Source organism: Atractosteus spatula, chromosome 14 (genome assembly GCF_055471065.1).
Source record: "Atractosteus spatula isolate fAtrSpa1 chromosome 14, fAtrSpa1.hap1, whole genome shotgun sequence".
Lineage (NCBI taxonomy): Eukaryota > Metazoa > Chordata > Actinopteri > Semionotiformes > Lepisosteidae > Atractosteus > Atractosteus spatula.
In genome coordinates this window covers 35,050,054-35,072,754 of record NC_142719.1, presented here as the reverse complement: position 1 = coordinate 35,072,754, position 22,701 = coordinate 35,050,054, and the positions used below count along the sequence as shown (strand labels likewise).

Below are 22,701 nucleotides of genomic sequence, written 5' to 3'. Positions count from 1 at the left end.
AAAAATGTATCTGACACATACACACGTATCTCTGCTTCAGTGTACAGTACTTTCAAACACCACACAGTAAAAATCGAACAGTCCAAAGCTTAAGTCATTTGCTAATGATTTTAAACAGTTATATCTGAAAGTGGGTAGCATCAAGAAAATATGGATGTCATAGAAACAAAGAATAACCTGCACTTTGAAAAACAAATTAAGCTGGCAATACAAATATAGCACAACACATACAGTACACATGAAAGAAGGATGCTATCACCTAAATTCTCCTGCTGTAGCAGGCGCCACCATTCAGATGAGACATTAAACCTGTACTAAAGGGTATGGCTGTAATTTCAATTTATTAGCTAAATTAAACTTAATTACAAGACATTATACTTTTGTCTTGAATCTGGTAACCTTACATATCTTTACATATACTGTAACTTACTACACAACCTCCCCTTTGATTCAACTGGTGAAATAATTTATCCCTGCACCGCCTCTTCTCTACCCAGTTGGGTGCTACGCTTGAGTGGGGAAGAAAGCTCTCCCCCTCCTATGTGCAAAACGCTTTGGGATTTTTTGGGGGTGAAGGGTGTTATAATTAAAATCGATGATTATGATCAATTATACTTACAATCAGCAAAGACATAAAAGTAACGAAAGAGCGTTACGGAAAGGAGAAACAAAACTAGGGTAATTTTGTCAAAGAAACATATAAACACACACAGATACAGACTCAAGTTGATCTAATTATTATGAAATCACATCTGTAACAAAAACGTCAGAGGAAAAGATCACATATGAGCAACCGATCTCGACTGCATAAGTCTTTTATTTTTAGGTAAACACAGATTTAAGAAGGGAGGGAAATAAAGGCTCACCGCAATATCTGGATCAGTACCATCCTTTTGCTCATGCTCCATTGTTTCTGTTGAACTGGGGTCCACAATTAAAAGGTTCTGGCTGCAAGGTCGGACGCACTTAGAATCATTCTTTCTCGAGTCTGTGGTTAAACACACCTCGTAATTATACACGTGCTGTAGAGTTCCTGTTGCCCCAACGTCTGCGTAGCGGGGTGGGTAAAACGCACTGGGAAAAACGGGGAGGCTCACATTGGATTCATAGAAATAACGGGACTGTCGCCATCTGTAGTACTTCACTGCCAAGATGAGTATTACTGAGACAATGAAAAGAAAGGAAACTACAGCCAAAGACAAGACTAAATAAAAAGTCAGGTTGTCATTGTAATCCTTGTCCTGTGAAAAGTCACCGAATTCCGAGAGCACTTCAGGGAAGCTGTCCGCCACCGCCACGTTCACATTCACTGTCGCTGAACGAGAGGGCTGCCCGTTGTCCTCCACTACAACAACAAGCCTCTGTTTCACAGCGTCTTTATCAGTGACCTGACGTAAAGTTCTTATTTCTCCGTTCTGTAATCCCACTTCAAACAGCGCCCTGTCTGTGGCTTTCAGCAGTTTATATGAGAGCCAGGCGTTCTGCCCAGAGTCAGCATCAACAGCTACAACTTTAGTGACAAGATAGCCAGCATCCGACGAACGTGGTACGATTTCTGCCACCAGTAAGCCGTCATTCCATACCGGATAGAGAACCTGAGGAGTGTTGTCGTTTTGGTCTTGTACTATTATAGCTATAGTCACGCTGCTGCTAAGGGGCGGGGAACCGCCATCGCGAGCAATGATTTCTACCTGGAAGTTATTCACTTGCTCATAATCAAAAGAGCGCACTGCATAAACAACACCGCTGTCAGAGTTAATGGAGATAAAGGCAGCCGTGGATGTTCCATTGATCAATTTGTCCTCGATAAAGTAAGAAACTCGAGCATTCTGATTCCAGTCTAAATCTGTGGCTGTCAATGAAATTATAGACACACCCGGAGTGTTATTTTCTATGACATAAGCAGAGTATGAGTTCTTTTCGAATATAGGAGCATTATCATTAACGTCAGAAATATTCAGCAGGATAACCTTTGTATTTGACAGAGGAGGGGAACCTTGATCTCTTGCAGTAATAGTAATATTGTACATGGCTATGCTTTCCCTGTCTAAAACAGAATCGGTGACTATACTGTAATACTTCGCTAGGGAAGATTGTATTTTAAATGGTACATTTTGATTGATAGCACATTGTATCTGGCCGTTCCTCCCTGAATCGGCATCTTCGACATTTATAACCGCGACAGTGGTGCCAACCTCCACATTTTCAGACACCGTGCCGGAAAACGACATCACATCTATGACAGGAATATTATCATTTATGTCCTTCACCTCGATTATTACCTTACTTGAATCAATGAGTCCCCCGTCATCTTTTACCTGGACATTAATCTCATAATGTTTCGTCTTTTCAAAATCTAACGATCCCGCCACTGTGATTTTCCCTGTATTCTGTTCCAATTGAAAGAGATCCAACGCGTTGTCTGTAATCCGAGAAAGAAAGTAAGTCACGCGTCCATTTGAGCCCTTATCTGCGTCTGTTGCAGTAACAGTAGTGACCAGAGTCCCCTTGATTGCATCCTCGAAAACAGAGGCTCTGTAGAGGGACTGAGTGAAAACTGGAGGGTTATCATTTGCGTCCAGAACCACAATGTTGATTTTTAATGTCCCCGACTTCTGTGGATTTCCCCCGTCTGCAGCGGTTAACACCAGGGAGAGCTCCTCTTGCTTTTCTCTGTCCAGAGGGGTTTGCAGTACCATCTCCACGTATTTGCTACCATCAGCGCGATTCTGTAACTTTAAATTGAAATAATCCAAGGGTTTTAAGGTGTAGCTTTGAAGAGCATTAACTCCCACATCAGGGTCATCTGCACTCTCTAACAAGAAGCGTGAGCCTGGCAGAGACGATTCACTGATTTCTAATTTAACCTCTTTCACTGGAAAAGTCGGGGCGTTGTCGTTAATGTCTAATATTTCCACTGCTACGGGGTGTAGTTCAATAGGATTTTCCAGAATAATTTCAAAACTCAGCGTGCACAATGGTATCTGCCCGCACAAACTCTCTCTGTCAATTTTTTCTTTTACAACCAAAATCCCCGTCTGTATATTTAGCTCGAAGTACTGGTTACTACCTCTTGTAACAATACGGGTTCTGCCGGCTACTAACCTTTTATGATCTAGTCCCAGGTCTTGTTCGATATTTCCTACAAAGGATCCTTTTACCATTTCTTCAGGGATAGAATATCGCAATTCCCCTCGCACGCTTTCAGCAGCACACAGACAGAGAATCGCGAAATGTATTGGCCACTGAGCAGAACAACAGTCTCTTCTAGACCTCATTTCAACAAGGTAATATTAAACATTCAGCAGCAGAAAGAGGAGAAAATACAGATCATTACCATTGAATGGCTTCCGAGAACAATTAAAAACACATGCAAAAATAAAAGCCGTTTTTCCTTTAATTCCGACAGCAAAATATTTCGTGTTTCAAGGCTGCAGCTCCCGGTTAGTAATCCCAGCAACGCACATAATGAAATCTTTCCCGTCTGTGTCTGTGTTACACAGCAATAATATGGGAGGTTCTTTTTCAGCAGCTTACAGTCATGCTAATCAACAGCGGCACTTTGAGCTGAAGTGAAGAATTACACATTTTAAAGATAGAAAAAAAGTGTTTGGAGGAACACACCTACAAATGGCAAGTTTTTATATTTCAACACGATATACTGTATAGAAATAACTAGTATATAGAAAACACTATTTTTGACACGAAACGATACTACGAGTACCCTAAAGTTTAGAAAAACCATTACGTTATTTAATCAACTAGCGTTTTTTTAAAATGGATATTAAGCTACTACAATATTTACCCTTTGCTACTGTAGCTGTTACCACTACCAGCGCTCTTAGTTACGCTCTTAACGATCTGTGCGTCATTGCTACTAGTAAGTTGAAAAATAGGTAGCTGTAATAGCAATAGTGGAATCCAATTTTAATGTAAGTACTCTGGAAAAGCATTTTGACAGATCGATAATCAATGTAATTTTTATCGTTGCCCTTTGATTTTCTTTTTTGACGCAATCGATTTTCATTACTAAATTCGACATGATAAAAAAATACTGCATTTTTAACAAAGTGAAAACAAACGAAATCACTGAAAGTGAATTCTAACTCCTCATATTAAACCTTATGCTTTAAAAAGCTTATGCATCTTACGAAAACATGTCAGTAACAAATTAAAGCAGCGTTTTCTTTTTTGTTGAACGGAGAATTTTAAATGTGGCTAATATTTGCTCGAAACAAACATGATGAGAAAGACATTTAGATTTCACACTAAAAGATTAATTTACTGTTATTCTGAATTTGCTTGCAAAGTGACAGCTCTCTCGATCAAGCGCATCGTCTTATTATACCAAAACATAAGATTAAGAAAGATATTCAGGAAACAATTTAATGACACTTACTTAATGACACATACTAAACGAGTTAAACATTCGTAATTTGTTTTTCTCTGTTGTTTGTTGAAATTTAATTTGCTTGACTTTAGATACGTATTCACAACAGAATGAATATTAATCATCTCGTTCAGTTGCTTAATGCACGGTTTGCGTACTATATGTAAAGACAACGTGAGCCACGGCCATGGAGACTGAGCTTAAAGAGGGCACTAATGAAAAAGAACATCATTGACATCTTCACAAGTTTGAGAAACAATACAAAGGTCAATTTTGGTACTTATCCGTGAAAGGGTGGAATTTAAATAAAGAGATATTATGTTCAAGCTATGCAATGACCTAATAATTCCTAATGTAGAAAATTGTGCACAATCAGAGAGTAGAAGCGCAAGCAAATATGCTCCTGGGCATAAGGCATTCATCTGCATTGACAGGCTGCAGAAACTGAATTATTCTTAAAAAGATAAGGTTACGAGGGGACTGGACCCAAGCGCCAAAATCCTCAAAGACACTGACAAAGTCATCCTAGTGCACTTCTTCCAAATAAACAATGAAATCTGAACCAAAGACAGCAAGTGGAAACTATGCAGGAATGCATTTAAAGCAGAGGACAGGCAGTACATCTTTATGCAAAGGGTTGTAGGAGCATTGAACAAGCTAAAAAATGGCTGGATGGGATCCTTGGATTAATGAGCTACTATCCACCAATGGACTGAGTAGTCTTTTCTCATTTGTAACCTTGTTTATGTTCTTATTAGAACACATCAGTGAGACATAGCAAACTTTGTTCCGAGACTCACATTGTGAAAGATCTAGAGCTAATTAATAACCTTTAATTCATAGACACTGCTTGTTCTTTAAATACACCATAAACCTGAAAGGTGCTCATTGTGAGTTACAAATAAAATATCACCTATAAACAGTATAAAAGAAAACCTGTATTCTTGCTTTTGCACAGTGACAAATAACATGAACCAACATGAGATACAATTGGAATAATCCATGATATTAATAAATGATGTTACCATTACTGAAAAAAAAACATAGAATACTTGGAATATTTGTTGTTTGTGAAGTAGGGGTTACTAAAATAGTCTTTTTCAATGTGATTTGTTATTCATCTGACATCTACGCATAATGCAAGATAATAAAACATTATCAAGCATGAAAACTACTTTTAAACTTATTCTTCATTCAACACTATTCTACAACCATACTGTTCTATCCCTTCATAGAATCGTATCAGATGAAACTGAATAACTACATTGGTGAAATACTGTCTTTAAATCCCTCATGGAGTAAAGATTAACCAATAAATAAATATCTTTCAAGCATCCCTGGGGCTAAAATCACATGGTTTCAGATACTGTAACTAACCCAGCCAGTTCTTTACCATGGATATAAAAAAGGTATTTGATGAAATTCCAACATCAAAGCAGTTGCTTGATCATTTTTAAATTGGTGCTTCAACTTAAGGAAATGTAATTTTCACAATCAAAAAAAACTTCAGCACTCTGTTAATAATGTCATACAATAGAGAACGTTTTGTTTACAGTTTATAAAACCAATAACACTTAAAGAGTTGAATCCTAAAATGCTAAACCCTGAAGCATTAATTTACGGTTTTAGCTTTGTTTTTTCACACAAAAAAGGAGAAGAGGCACACTCACCTCAGCTACAGCATCGTCATCTTCTAGAAGGTTAGTTTCCTTATGAACATTTGGGGCTGTTTCTGTAGAGCTGGGGTCCACAATTAAAATATTCTGGCTACAGGGTCTAATGTGTTTAATGCCACTTTTTCTTGAGTCAGTGGTCAGACACACTTCGTAATTGTACATGTGCTGCAGAGTTCCTGTAGCCCCAACATCTGCATAATGAGGCGGATAACATGCACTGGGAAAAACGGGGAAATGTCCGTTGGATGTACAAAATAAACGAGACTGTCTCCATCTGTACAACTTAACTGACAACAAGACTGTGATTGAGACAATAAAAAGAAATGAAACCACAGCCAAGGACAGGACTAAATAAAAAGTCAAGTTGTCATTGTAGTTTTTATCTTGAGAAAAATCTCCGAATTCCGAGAGCACTTCAGGGAAGCTGTCCGCCACCGCCACGTTCACATTCACTGTTGCTGAACAAGAGGGCTGCCCGTTGTCCTCCACTACAACAACAAGCCTCTGTTTCACAGCGTCTTTATCAGTGACCTGACGTAAAGTTCTTATTTCTCCGTTCTGTAATCCCACTTCAAACAGCGCCCTGTCTGTCGCTTTCAGTAGTTTATATGAGAGCCAGGCGTTCTGTCCAGAGTCAGCATCAACAGCTACAACTTTAGTGACAAGATAGCCAACATCTGCTGAACAAGGCACCATTTCAGCCACCAGAGAGCCATCAGTTTGGACTGGGTAGAGAATCTGAGGAGTGTTGTCGTTTTGGTCTTGCACTATTATAGTTATAGTCACGCTGCTACTAAGGGGTGGAGAGCCACCATCACGCCCAATAACCTCTACCTGGAAGTTATTCACTTGCTCATAATCAAAAGAGCGCACTGCATAAACAACACCACTGTCAGAGTTAATGGAAATAAAGGCAGCCGTGGATGTTCCATTGATCAATTTGTCCTCGATAAAGTAAGAAACTCGAGCATTCTGATTTGAGTCTAAATCTGTGGCTGTCAATGAAATTATAGACACACCCGGAGTGTTATTTTCTATAACATGAGCAGTATAAGAGTTTTTATCAAATTTAGGAACATTGTCATTAACATCAGCTACATTCAGCATGATTGTTTTATTACTGAAAAGAGATGGGGAGCCTTCATCTGTTGCTGTAATGGTAATATTATAGTTAGGAACTTGTTCCCTGTCTAAAGGTGCATCAGTCACAATTGTGTAATAATTCTTTAAAGAAGACTTTATCTTGAAGGGGATATTTAGGTTGATGGCACACTGAACCTGACCATTCTTTCCAGAATCTAAGTCTTCAACACTAACAACAGCTACTGTCCTTCCAATCTCTGCATCTTCAGGGATATTGCCCGAGAATGACATCACACTTATTAAAGGCACATTGTCATTTACATCAATGACGTCAATTAGTATTTTACATGAGTCAATAAGACCTCCACCATCTTTTGCCTGAACATTGAGCTCATATTTGTTTGTGTTTTCAAAGTCGATATGTCCCGACACAGTAATTATCCCTGTATTACCGTCTATCTGAAACAAGTCAAAAGTGCTCTCGGTGATTTGGGTAAACGAATAAATAACTTGCCCGTATGACCCTTTATCTGCATCAGCAGCGGTCACTATAGTTACAACAGTGCCCTTCACTGCATTCTCAATCACAGAAGCTTTGTAGAGTTCTTGGCTGAAGACGGGGGAATTATCATTAGCATCCGAAACACAAATGTTGATTTTCAGTGTGCCAGACTTCTGCGGATCCCCGCCGTCTGTGGCCGTTAGAGCCAGGATGAGCTGATCTCGCTTTTCTCTGTCCAGAGCGGTATGCAGCACCATCTCCACGTATTTACTGCCATCGGAGCGACTGTGCAATTTTAAATTAAAATGATCCGTAGGCTTTAATGTATAACTTTGAAGAGCGTTTACACCTACATCGGGGTCAACAGCGCTCTGCAAAGGGAAGCGTGTCCCAGGAAGAGACGATTCGGAAATATCTAAATTGATTTCTTTCCTTGGGAAAACGGGAGCATTGTCGTTAATATCTTGGATTGCTACCTCTACAGGATGCAACTCTATTGGAGATTCTAAAATAAGCTCAAAATTTAAATTGCACGGAGACAGAAGGCCGCATAACTGCTCCCTGTCTATTCTTTCTTTCACAATCAAGATTCCTTTATTCACATCCAAATCAATGTACTGAGTGCTGCCTCTACTTACAATGCGAGCTCGGCCAGTTATCAATCTTTTTATATCCAATCCTAAATCTCTTGCAATATTACCTACAAATGATCCTTTTACCATTTCCTCTGGAATCGTATAGCGTACTTGTCCAGCAACCAGTGCTACATAATGCAAACAAAGAATGGCGAAATGTACTTGCCATTTTACCGTCCGACCGTCCACAATGAAAAGCATCATTATCCCTTTAAAAGACAGATCCACAAATGTGACCAATTGATTTATTTTCTCAGTAGCGATGCACAAAGTCCACGTAAATAATCCTTTGAAAGTGAACAGTTAAGACTATCCCGATGATTAACAGGCAACGCGCCGTACAGTGTACAGATCAAGCTGCTGTTTGTGTCTAGTGCAAAAGCACAGAAATTGTGGGAGGTCCAGTTCAATATTTTCTCACACACTGTCGTGTTGACCAACAGCGGCACTAAGAGAAATAATAAAGAATTACAGTACATTAAATTTTTTTGCTGTAGTATAAATGTCAAAATAGCATGGTGCATGTTGACATTAAATACTTTTCTTTAACTGTATTCTTCTTTCGTTCCGTACGATACATTTTAGAAAGCTACACATTTTACTTCTTCTAAGCTGTAAACAGTCCGATGATCAGTTTAGCACTAGAACACTGCATTCCAGATTTTCTTAATCATAGCTTTAACAATTAATGAAAACTACCTGTTTTGGCAAATAAGTGAATAAAAAAATGCCAACAAAAGGATCAGAAAATGAAAATATTATCTTATTTTAGAGACAAAGATTAGATACATTGCTTTGTGTCACGAATTAAAAAAAAAACATTCACAGAAGAAAACAGAGTCTGTCCTTTGAACAGGCTCCCCCCCAAACTTCGGTAAATTTTACGTTCAAAGAGATTAAAATGAAAGGTGTGGAGCGTTTTAGTTTTCAAACTCACATTTTTACATTAAGCGACGTGTATACAAAATAAATATTCCATAAAACGATGTTGAAAAAATAATAAAAATAAACTACAGCCATTTACTATAGCCACTAACTTCAAGAGCATGATTCATCATCATATACAAGAAATCAAGACCTAACAGTCATAAATCCGCTATACTTTATTAATCCAATGCCAGTTATATGAAACAGTAAATACTAATGAATAATAGCCTTAGTTTAATACAGAGAGTAAAATTTTACCTCAATACGTCTGCGTTGCTACCACACAAAATAAGTTAATCAATTTACGGTAATATGCTTCTTTATAATAGGATTATCGTTTTTAAAGTTAAAATTGCAGTAAGAAGAGATACAAACGTATCCATTCAAAAACGACTACATGTTCAGCACTATTTTAAGTAATGAAAAATGCATAGGCCGCTCACCTCTGTTGAAGGATCACGATCTTCTAAATCGTTCTTTAGATTTTGTTCATGCTCCATCGTTTCTGAAGAGCTGGGATCCACAATTAAAACGTTCTGGCTAAAAGGTCTGACGTGTTTAAAATCACTCTTTCTCGAGTCAGTGGTCAAGCACACCTCGTAGTTGTACATGTGCCGCAAAGTTCCAGTTGCCCCAACGTCAGCATAATTGGGAGGATAACATGGAATAACAGGCAAGTTTCCATTCGGCTCACAGAAGAAGCGAGACTGTCTCCATTTGTACAGTTTCACTGACAAAATGAGAATGATTGAAACAATAAAAAGAAACGATACGACAGCCAAAGACAGAACTAAATAAAAAGTCAGGTTGTCATTGTAATCCTTGTCCTGTGAGAAGTCACCGAATTCCGAGAGCACTTCAGGGAAGCTGTCTGCCACCGCCACGTTCACATTCACTGTCGCTGAACGGGAGGGCTGCCCGTTGTCCTCCACTACAACAACAAGCCTCTGTTTCACAGCGTCTTTATCAGTGACCTGACGTAAAGTTCTTATTTCTCCGTTCTGTAATCCCACTTCAAACAGCGCCCTGTCTGTGGCTTTCTGCAGTTTATATGAGAGCCAGGCGTTCTGTCCAGAATCAGCATCAACAGCTACAACTTTAGTGACAAGATAGCCAACATCTGCTGAACGAGGCACCATTTCAGCTACCAGAGAGCCTCCTGTTTGCACTGGATAGAGAACGTGAGGATCGTTATCATTCTGGTCTTGGACAGTAATAATTATGACTGCACTGGAACTGAGAGGCGGAGTGCCTCCATCTCGAGCTACAATATTGAACTCCAAATTTCTGATTATCTCATAATCAAAGGAACGCACAGCATAAATAACGCCACTGTCGGAGTTGACGGAAACGTATGAAGACACAAGTGTCCAATTGAGCTGTTTCTTGTCGAGGAAGTAAGAGATGCGTGCATTTTGTCCCCAGTCTGCGTCCTCAGCTTTTACAGTAAAAATGGAAACTCCTGGTAAATTATTTTCCACTATAAACGTTTTAGATATCATTTGATTGAAGACAGGAGCGTTATCATTAACGTCAGACACTTTCACCAGTATCGTTTTACTAGTTGAAAGAGGCGGTGTGCCTCCGTCTGAAACACTGATCGTTACGTTGTAATCCGAAACGTATTCCCTATCAAGTATACTCTCAGTAACCAGTGTATAGTAGTCAGTCAATGATGATTCAATTTTAAAAGGGAGATCTTGACCAATTGAACATTGGACTTTTCCATTTTCACCGGAGTCAGCGTCCCCTACATTGATAACTGCTATGGTAGTTCCAGGTAAAGAATCCTCCGAAATTGGATTTGAAAAAGACATTAGGTTTACAGTAGGTATATTATCATTGACGTCAGTAATCCGAATCACGACTTTACACGTGTCAGTGAGACCACCATAATCTTTTGCAATGACGTTTATCTGATAATTTCTAGTTTTCTCAAAATCTAGTTCGCCGGCAACTTTAATTTCACCACTGTCTGCATTTAACTCAAACAGTTCCTTAATTTCGCTACTGATATGCGCAAAAGAGTAGGTAACCTCTCCATTTGACCCTTTATCTGCATCCGTAGCGCTAACTGTAGTAACTAATGTCCCCCTTTCTGAATTTTCTCTTATTTCGGCTTTATAAATAGCCCGCGTACAAACTGGAGAATTGTCATTGGCGTCCAGTACACTGATGTGTATGCGAACCGTGCCAGACCTCTGAGGGTCGCCACCATCAGATGCAGTCAGTATTAAAGAAACAGAATCCTGTTTTTCTCTGTCAAGTGGTGTCTGCAATATCATCTCCACGTATTTACTGCCGTCGGGCTGGCTATGCAGTTCTAACATAAAATTATCTGTAGGTTTAAGCGAATAGCTTTGGAGACTGTTAACACCGACATCAGGATCCGCAGCGCTCTCCAGTAAGAAGCGCGCTCCAGACGGAGCCGATTCGCTTATTTGTAAATTGATTTCATTTTTCGGAAATACCGGTGCGTTATCGTTAATATCCCGAACTTCGATAGTAACACGATGCAGTTCTATGGGGTTCTCTATAATTACTTCAAAACTGAAGCTGCAAGGAGTGATCTGTCCGCACAGCTCCTCTCTGTCTATTCTTTCTTTAACAACCAGTATTCCTTTGTCCATATTGAGCTCCACGTATTGAGTGCCACCCTTTGTTATAATACGAGCTTTCCCAGATATAAGTCTTTTAATGTCTAACGCCAGATCTTGTGCGATGTTTCCTACGAAGGAACCCGGTACCATTTCTTCTGGTATTGAATACCGCGCCTGTCCATGCGATAGCTCAACCACACAAACGCAAATAATAAAAAACTGTACTTGCCATTTGAAAAAGCAGCCTACCGTCGGCAAGGCAATGCCCCCAGGAAATAATCCAAAATTTAGCATGATATACTTAATTCTAATATATTCATCAGCAGGTATTTGCAAATCCCTATATTGTTATTTTCTAGTTTTACCTCAGGACCTCACAATGGCCCTTATATCTGCAGACGGCGTTTCTGTTCCGTTATCCAGAGTGTGTACATGTATGAGGGGCTGCTTTCTCTTCCTCTGCCTGATACAGTGAAACGACATGGGAGGTACTGACTCACTCACTGCTTCTAAACTATCGTCTCATTGATCAACAGCGGCACTTAGAGTTCAATAAAGAAAATGCATTATAAGATTTCCAAGGCATACTGTACATAAGGTCTGGACCAAGTCATGTTATCAAATACAATTCCAATATATTGTGAGCAACAACTATTTTAATCTTATACGAGTCCAAATAGTTATAAGAAACAAAGAATTATATCTAAAACCCCTGTACTATGTAATGTGAAGTCTGATCTCATAATGTTTTACTCAAATGATAAAGAATAGAAAAGCTTACATTGAATGTATTGACAGCATCACCAAGTGTTTTAAAACTAGAGAACATCAAAGGAGAATGATGTGATTAAAGTACTAAATGTGCAAATTCTGTGCATAATCTTAATGACAGTTTTGTTCACTATATACAGTAAGAGCACTTGGAATTACAATTAAGATTAAACACTTTTTTTAAGCATTTTCATAGAATGTATCCCAATGTAAAATACCTGGTTTGCTAATGTTGGTTTGAAGAGCATTTTAATTGTTTTTTTTTCATAATTGTAACTACTGTAAGTACTATATGAAAATAACCCACTACTATTACCAATAATAATAAAGCAATTTTAGAATAACTTTGTATAGAAGTGATTTATTTGATTCCCAATTTTATTATATCACTATATTTGGAAACTGTAACCATTATAAATTATTTTCTTAAAAGTGGAATTGCATCAATCGCACCAAATTTTATATAAAAGATTTTGAAACCCTTCTTCTATTGAAGAGAATATTATAATACAGCATGGAGCTATCTTTGAATATTAGCAGCAGAAGAGGAAATTGAAGAATGTTAAAGAGTTTTAGTGAAATATTAAATGAAAGTTTTGGGTTCCTTTTTAAAACTCAGTCATGAAAATTACTTGCTTGAAACACTGTCCATAATCTGATTACTTTTCTCATCACACATGTGTGGAAATGTCTTAATGTTCATAAGGCATCTATAGCACTGACATCTGAATAATAAAAGATTAATACATGCTTTTTTCACCATCTATGACATTTAATAGATCAAATTGATTATGGCCAAAACAAACAAAATTAATTAGCTAAAATGTTAAATTGTCATGTCACTGAATTCTGAATGTAAGTACTGTCCATTTTCATCTACTACAACACTGGATGAATTATTGGCAACATTCTGAATACTTACTGAAAGATACAGTATATATTTCCATAAAAAACAAGTACAAAATATGATCTTCCTAGGAGGTAATAGTACTAATAGACACACCCAAAGCTGAAATGTTTTTCTTTTCTTCTCTTTTCAGCATGGAATAAACCTTTACTTGTTCCTTTACATTTAAAATAACAATGTAAAATACTTTACAGTAAACCAAATAGTTGTAGATCATAGAAAAACTCAATTGTATTAAACAATCAGTGATTTCTGTATTGTCTTCCTCCACAGCTGGTATTATTTCAGAATGAATTGCATGAGCAGTTAACCAAACATTGACTACAAGTTCTGATACCTGAACTGACTCTTCCAAGAATCAGTTATTAAACAAAGTTTGTTGTCTTTTTGATATGGTGAAAAACAGGCAATTCCAATTAATGGGAGATTTCCTTTAAATGCAAAGAGCACACTATTTTTGCATTCACTTAATTTAAATGCCTGTCACGTTAATATACCATGGCAGTATGACTCTAGGATACAATAAACATGAATTCAGCAAGTTAAGTCTTGCTTATTTAAGTTGTTAGATTCCTTTGAACAGGCAACCTACAATATATTTATAATGTACTATTTCTGTATTTTCTTCACATCATACATATACAGTATACAAAGAACTGCTGTCAATAAAAAAACAGATGAAATACATCAGTATGTGTAAATACAAATTCACACACATTAAATAATATGACAGATAATGAAATCCACATAGAAAGACTCACCTCTAGTGGAACATCTGAGTCCAGGTTTATACCTTTCTCCTGCTGTTCCTGTGTCATGGCACCTGTGGTACCTTGATCAGCAGATAATATCTCTTCACTACAGGGTCTGGCTATTTTAAATTCACTCTTTCTAGAATCAGTTGTCAGACATGTCTCATAGTTGTACACACGCTGCAGAGTACTAGAAGATCCAATGTCTGCAAAATGAGGTGGATAATATGCACTTGGAATAACAGGGAGATTCCCATGGGATTTATGAAACAGTCTAGTCTGTCTCCATTTATACATTTTCACAGTTATGATAAAAATGATTGATGCAATGAAAAGCAACGTTATGACAGCCAAAGACAGAATCAAATAAAAAGTCAGGTTGTCACTGTCTCCTTTGTCCTGAGAGAAGTCTCCAAATTCCGAGAGCACTTCAGGGAAGCTGTCCGCCACCGCCACGTTCACATTCACTGTCGCTGAACGAGAGGGCTGCCCGTTGTCCTCCACTACAACAACAAGCCTCTGTTTCACAGCGTCTTTATCAGTAACTTGACGTAAAGTTCTTATTTCTCCGTTCTGTAATCCCACTTCAAACAGTGTCTTGTCTGTGGCTTTCAGTAGTTTATATGAGAGCCAGGCGTTCTGTCCAGAGTCAGCATCAACAGCTACAACTTTAGTGACAAGATAGCCAACATCTGCTGAACGAGGCACCATTTCTGCCACCAGAGAGCCATCAGTGTGGACTGGATAGAGAATTTGAGGAGTGTTATCATTTTGGTCTTGGACAAAAATTCTTAATGTCACGTTACTACTCATTGGTGGATAGCCCCCATCTTTAGCTATGATTGTAACCTGAAGAACTTTGATTTGTTCATAATCAAGTGCACGAACTGCATGAACGGTTCCACTATCAGAATGAACAGAAACATATGCTGAGGCAGAGATTCCATCTATGTTCACATCATTGATATAATAGGATACACGGGCATTCTGATTCCAGTCCAAGTCCCTGGCATGTACAGTACATATTAACAACCCAGGAAAATTATTTTCTATTATGTTTGCTGCGTATGCATCATTGTCAAAATGTGGTGCGTTATCATTTATGTCAGAGACTTTAAGGAGAACAGTTTTATTAGTGGAGAGAGGGGGTGAACCTTCATCCCTGGCAATAATTACTATGCTATATTCAGAGATTTCTTCCCGATCTAAGACTGTGTCTGTTAACAAAGTATAATAGTTTCGTATGGAAGATTTTATTTTAAAAGGAATAGCTGGATCTATGCTACAGCTAGTTTGTCCATTTTTGCCACTATCTGCATCCTGAACATTTATTAGAGCTACCACTGTTCCAGCTACGGCATCTTTAGGAATAGCTCCTGAAAAGGAAGTTAGAGTTATCTGGGGGCTGTTATCATTTGCATCAATAACTTCAATTACTAATGTGCAGGCATCTGTAAGACCTCCTTGGTCTCTTGCCTGTATATTAACTTCATAAGCTCCAGCTGTTTCATAATCTACATTTCCTATTACCTTAATTTCACCAGTTTTGGCATCTATTTGAAACATTTCCACGGAACTCCCGGGGATATGCGTAAACGAGTAAGTAACTTCACCATAAGAGCCTTCATCCACATCAGTCGCATTTACTTTTGCTATCAGTGTGCCTTTTACTGAATTCTCTAGCACCGCAGCTTTGTAAATCGATTGGGTGAAAACCGGTGCATTGTCATTTACGTCTTGTACTATTATGTTTATTTTAAGGATACCGGATTTTTGCGGTCTCCCTCCATCAACAGCAGTCAGTATTAATGTATGCTTACTTTGTTTTTCACGATCAAGAGGTGTCTGCAACACCATTTCTACATATTTTCTTCCATCGGGTCGATTATGCACCTTTAAATGGAAATTGTCGGTAGGTTTGAGAGAATAACTTTGAAGGCCATTTGCTCCCACGTCTAAATCCACAGCGCTTTCTAGTAAGAATCGCGTTCCCGAGGATGCAGACTCCATTATTTCAATTTGAATTTCGTTCTTGGGAAAACTGGGAGCATTGTCGTTAATATCAATAATTTCCACTAAAACACTGTAGAGCTCGAGCGGGTTTTCTAGAACAATCTCAAAACCGAAACTGCAAGGAGAAAGCTGTGCGCATAGTTGTTCTCTGTCTATTCTTTCTTTAACTAGTAAAATCCCTTTGTCTACATCCAACTCAATACAGTGCCTTGCGAAAGTATTCGGCCCCCTTGAACTTTTCAACCTTTTGCCACATTTCAGGCTTCAAACATAAAGATATAAATTTTTTATTTTATGTGAAGAATCACCAACAAGTGGGACACAATTGTGAAGTGGAACGAAATCTATTGGATTTTTGAAACTTTTTTAACTAATAAAAAAATGAAAAGTGGGGCGTGCAAAATTATTCGGCCCCCTTGCGTTAATACTTTGTAGAGCCACCTTTTGCTGCGATTACAGCTGCAAGTCGCTTGGGGTATGTCTCTATCAGTTTTGCACATCGAGAGACTGAAATTCTTGCCCATTCTTCCTTGCAAAACAGCTCGAGCTCAGTGAGGTTGGATGGAGAGCGTTTGTGAACAGCAGTTTTCAGCTCTTTCCACAGATTCTCGATTGGATTCAGGTCTGGACTTTGACTTGGCCATTCAAACACCTGGATACGTTTATTTGTGAACCATTCCTTTGTAGATTTTGCTGTATGTTTGGGATCATTGTCTTGTTGGAAGATAAATCTCCGTCCCAGTTTCAGGTCTTTTGCAGACTCCAACAGGTTTTCATCCAGAATGGTCCTGTATTTGGCTGCATCCATCTTCCCCTCAATTTTAACCATCTTCCCTGTCCCTGCTGAAGAAAAGCAGGCCCAAACCATGATGCTGCCACCACCATGTTTGACAGTGGGGATGGTGTGTTGAGGGTGATGAGCTGTGTTGCTTTTACGCCAAACATATCGTTTTGCATTGTGGCCAAAAAGTTCGATTTTGGTTTCATCTGACCAGAGCACCTTCTTCCACATGTTTGGGGTGTCTCCCAGGTGGCTTGTGGCAAACTTTAGACGAGACTTTTTATGGATATCTTTGAGAAATGGCTTTCTTCTTGCCACTCTTCCATAAAGGCCAGATTTGTGCAGTGTAAGACTGATTGTTGTCCTATGGACAGACTCTCCCACCTCAGCTGTAGTTCTCTGCAGTTCATCCAGAGTGATCATGGGCCTCTTGGCTGCATCTCTGATCAGTCTTCTCCTTGTCTGAGCTGAAAGTTTAGAGGGACGGCCAGGTCTTGGTAGATTTGCAGTGGTCTGATACTCCTTCCATTTCAAGATGATCGCTTGCACAGTGCTCCTTGGGATGTTTGAAGCTTGGGAAATCTTTTTGTATCCAAATCCGGCTTTAAACTTCTCCACAACAGTATTACGGACCTGCCTGGTGTGTTCCTTGGTCTTCATGATGCTCTCTGCACTTTCAACAGAACCTTGAGACTATCACAGAGCAGGTGCATTTATACAGAGACTTGATTACACACAGGTGGATTCTATTTATCACCATCAGTCATTTAGGACAACATTGGATCATTCAGAGATCCTCGCTGAACTTCTGGAGTGAGTTTGCTGCACTGAAAGTAAAGGGGCCGAATAATTTTGCACGCCCCACTTTTCATTTTTTTATTAGTTAAAAAAGTTTCAAAAATCCAATAGATTTCGTTCCACTTCACAATTGTGTCCCACTTTTTGGTGATTCTTCACATAAAATAAAAAATTTATATCTTTATGTTTGAAGCCTGAAATGTGGCAAAAGGTTGAAAAGTTCAAGGGGGCCGAATACTTTCGCAAGGCACTGTATATTGCGCGCTGCCCTCAGTAACAAACCGACCTTTTCCGGATACCAATCTATCAGAATTTAATCCCAAATCCTGTACAATATTACCTACAAACGACCCCCTCGGCATTTCCTCTTCAATAGAGTAACGAACGTCTCCTAAAGCCTTCTCTGCTACGTAGAGACAAACAATTAAGAATCGTACTTGCCATTTCAGAATCCACTCATTCTTTATAAAGGAACAGCTGCAATGATCACTCCTCATTCTCAAATCGATAAATTAAAAAAAAAAGTTATCGCCCTCGGCACAAAGCATCCAGCAATGAAGCGTCTTAGTTTAGAGGTAATATGTCAGATATCCTGATGTAATCAAACACGATATTGCCCAGATATGCTAAGCGTTGCTGAAGTGCAGGCTCTGCCTCTCATCTGATTTATATTCTGCATCACTAGAGAAGGTAGTGCTGGATTTCTACACTACAAACCGTCGCTACATTAACCAACAGCGGCACTTACAGTTGTAATATAAAATTACACTTAGGTGTATTAATACCATATCTGACACTATCTATTTAACCTTACCCATATTTCATTACCTGCTGTAAATATACACCTCTAGTACTGTATATGTGCACATTTGAACAAAACTATAAAAGTTTCAAGTCTGACATACAGTATACTGTATGATCTTCACTGAATATGAAAGAAACTATTTTGAAGTGTAAATAAAATACTTATTTTTGTAATTCTAATATCGAACACTGTTGTGTCTCATTTCAATACTATTCCCGAGTTCATCAATGACAAGTACTTCCTATGTAAGTTGCACTTCTTATGTAAGGGAAAAAGTACTTTATCATATATATATATGCATTTTAAAAATCATATCCTAATATTTCTTATGCCTGGAGCTCGTTTCCACAAATGCAACGTCCTATCGGGCAAGAACGATGTTGATAGATGTTTGTTACTATAGTAGCATACCGATCCCATTTTGTTTTTGCTGTGTAAAAATGGGAAAGACTCGAAGTGTTTTCTTTAAATTATCTCAGGCCTCACACTCATATATACTGTACATACAGAATGAAAACAAGAAATGAAAAGTTTAGGTATGTGTGCAGTATTGTATAGTGCTGACGGAAAAATAAATAAATGGGCAAAATACGGGGTTGTATTTGCAATTAAAATCACAGGATATACAAACGAGGCAACAGTGCTTTAAAAATAAACTGAAAGAAACAATTTTTAAACCTCACTCACGATACGAAAAAGAAATGCTGCTTTAAAGCCAGGAAACGGCACTAACTGCACCACATTCAGCACGTTTGCCCTCATGTGTCGCTGTTCACCAGTGAGGTGCTGAAACTGCTCACCAGGCAGCTCTCCCTGCTAAAAGCACCAAACTGAACACACACTAAACATGCTATTAGCACTGCTGCTATAACCTTTACTTACAGTGACATAGACAAGAAGAAGAGAACTTATTAAATTATTAACAACCTAAATCCTGACAAATTAGAATCTTATATATGATACTCTATACACAGTATACTGTATACAGTATATAGCCCAAGCACACGTGAACTCCATTGATTGATCAATCTTCTTTTCATTTTTCTCTTTGCCCTTATGAGGGGTAGTCTTTGTATTACTTGAATCACCAATAAATATGTATTCACTGCCATATGTAAATTCACTTTTGCCAGAGTCAGTTATCAAACACACTTTGTACAGTAGTTCCATGCCCACAGAATCAGTGTAATTAGGTGGATAACAGGATACTCATCCAGGATAACAGGGAGATTCCCATGTGTTTAACAACCTATAGCATTTCCATCTGCAGATCCTCACAGGCAAGAGAGCAACAATAAGCAAAAGAAAAACAAAAGGAAACAAAAGCCATAGAAAAAAACTAGATAAAATGTTAAGTTGTCAACGCAATTTGTATCATGTGAGAAGCTAATGAATTCTGAGCACACTTTAGACCACTATAGCCAGTACAGTACAGTAATATAAATAAAAAACAAATATTTGAATGAATATTATTACAATTTGCATCAGTAATAATCATATAAATACTTAAATTAATGTAATTTGGGATCCTACTGATTTCAATGGTTATAAAGTTTAGAAATTATATTGCTGCTCTGGAATCAAGTCCAGAGAAAAGTGACCCAATAAATTCCCAGATCTAAAGGAATATATTGAACTACCAGGCTAAATTAACTGAATCATGTTAACCTCGAAAATGAAAGAGTGCAAGAGGACCGGATACAATTATTCAAAATCACCCAAGGCATTGACAAAGTCAAGCCAACAGACCATTCAACACAGACACATGAATCAGAAGACTCAAGTCAGAACTATGGTGAGCAACATCTGAAACTACAACACGAAGGATGAATTTAGTATGGAAGTTAATACACTGTTTTTTTTTCAAGAAAAGTTTGAATGAGATCCTCAGATCAGCAAGCCACTAGGAACCAAATAAGATAAATAGGCCAAATGACCTCCTGTCATTTATGATCTTCACTTTTCCTATGACTAAAGCAATATACTTACATACTGAACTAATATCCAGTATCATAAATGGCTTTCCACCTTGTGTAATTAGGGTACAATAAATACATTTTCTTAGTTAAGAAAAAGGCCTTGGATGGATGAAGTTTCTTTTTGTTTTGGGAATGTGATATAGTCTGGAGTGTAAAGGGACATTTCTGCATTTCATTGTTTATGTTATGATAGGCACCTCTTATCATAATAGTACTGTGATTTCAGTTTAAGCTACATCAAATATCATACCACACTGTTGCTTACAGTCTAAAGTTTTAAATATGACAAATAGATGTGACAACTCATTTTTGTGACAAAAATATTGTAATATTGTATACTCCTGATGCAAATGCTGAATATAAATTTTGCAATAGGAATAAACACGTTGCCCTGAAATACCATGTATGAGACGTCAGACTTTCACCTGCTCCAGTCAGTAAACTAACAATATAAACAGACAAACAAGGTAATCATTTTTGAAGCAAAGACCAGACCAGATAGACCAATGAAGTAAGTATGATTTTGACATTTTGAGTGCTTTGGTTTTTACCTTAAGTACATTATGTACCATTGCACATTATGGCTTAACCTAACTATAACAGATGTGATACAGTAAAGGTTATGTCTTAAATTCATATCTTGAATTATAATTTATGACATTGATTACATTAAAACTGATGTACATTCAGCATGCTCATCATATTACATCAAACTGTTTGCAACTTACTTTTTTCCAGATATAATTGACAAATGAATATAATTTTAATTATAAAAGAAATTCTATTTCTTTTCAATCCTTACTCATACTTATTGCTTGCCAGCATGAATGATGTCACATAAAGCAATCCTTATAGTTTTCACTGGATTCCATTGAACTTTGTAAAATGACATAACCTGTGCTTCCTACCTGATGTCAATAAATTGGTAACCAACCAATGACCCCATCTGCACTTGCCCAGGTACAACTTCTAAGACAATGCTAACTACAAAAAACAATTCTTAATAAATGAACATCATGCTGTAGCAGCAATGCTTATTAATAAGATAGAATTAAGTGTTGGTGGGCTTTCCTAAATGAGGCCCCATCTCTCATCCTCATCTCTGTGGTGCAGCCACAGAGAAGCTATTCATGCAATCTTTTTCTCCCAAATGGGGATGCACCCAGCCATACCCGGCTATCATGATCAGTGGCTATTCCTGGCGCTTATCTGTCCATGAGATTCTTGCAAACATCTGGATTGCAGTCTTAGATGTCAGAGGTCATTGTTACTCATCTCTCACCTTGACCTCAGGAATCTGCAGGGCATGGTAACCCCACATGAGTCTCAAATGCCCGCCAAACATTCAACCAATCATCACCTGTCTTGGTTCTGGTTTAAAAGACACTGCACAGCTCAGAACTTTGCTTCTCCGGCCATTTTTGCACCCTCAGAGACAATCACGTGACAGCCAGTGTTGTCTGTATAGGCACTGGAACCTTGCTTGCGCAAAGCGTCGGCAGAGGGAATGCCCGTACGTAAATCGCTAGCCAATGCAAACATGGACGCTTCACTTAATCACCGAAGAATTTATTTGGACTCTTGTCGACAATCGGATTAAGTTATTATTCAGCAGTAGCACTATGCTAGAATCAAACTAAGTTTCTTCTCACTAAAGAGTAACTTGCTCAGACTCGCAGTCACTACTAGTCAGCCTAGTAGGTACCTGAGAGAGACACTGTTGGGCGCATTGCCACAGCAGAAATCTCTCCCCCTTTCTCTCCTGCAACTCCGGCCTGCACCCCGACTGGTTGGCTGGGAGACAGAGGATGCTGATTGGACGCAGCCACCAGGCTGGTCTTTGGTGTCAGTGCAGGAAAATATGAATCCATATCTGGATAAGTAACCCAATGTTCTACATGGCATCTCAAGAATTCAATTGTTACCTCAACACAAGTTGATTTCAATTTAATTCATATGAGCAATGTATTTACTTTTGAGTATCTAATGTAGAAGTGGTATTAATGAGACTGATTAACGATACTATAGCCAAATGGTATACTGAAGTATATTCTTTGTTTTGTATTCTTTGTGTTTTGCATC

General features: G+C 38.2%; 3 protein-coding genes and 1 pseudogene across 3 annotated transcripts in view; all 4 read right to left on the bottom strand.

Moving 5' to 3' along the window:
• Positions 1–22,701, bottom strand: part of LOC148821226 (protocadherin gamma-C5-like) — a 173,175-nt gene that overhangs the window by 122,115 nt on the left and 28,359 nt on the right. The gene's annotated exons all lie outside the window — the stretch shown is intronic.
• LOC148821233 (protocadherin gamma-A11 pseudogene) lies at positions 747–8,931 on the bottom strand (annotated as a pseudogene).
• LOC148821232 (protocadherin beta-15-like) lies at positions 9,621–12,107 on the bottom strand. The gene has a single exon (XM_088932345.1). The coding sequence runs from the start codon at positions 12,105–12,107 to the stop codon at positions 9,621–9,623; it is 2,487 nt and encodes an 828-aa protein (XP_088788471.1).
• Positions 12,229–22,490, bottom strand: LOC148821231 (protocadherin gamma-A11-like). Its single transcript, XM_088932344.1, has 4 exons — positions 22,325–22,490; positions 18,074–18,241; positions 14,253–16,441; positions 12,229–12,276 (listed from the first exon to the last, which is right to left on the bottom strand). The coding sequence occupies exons 1-4, from the start codon at positions 22,488–22,490 to the stop codon at positions 12,229–12,231; spliced, it is 2,571 nt and encodes an 856-aa protein (XP_088788470.1).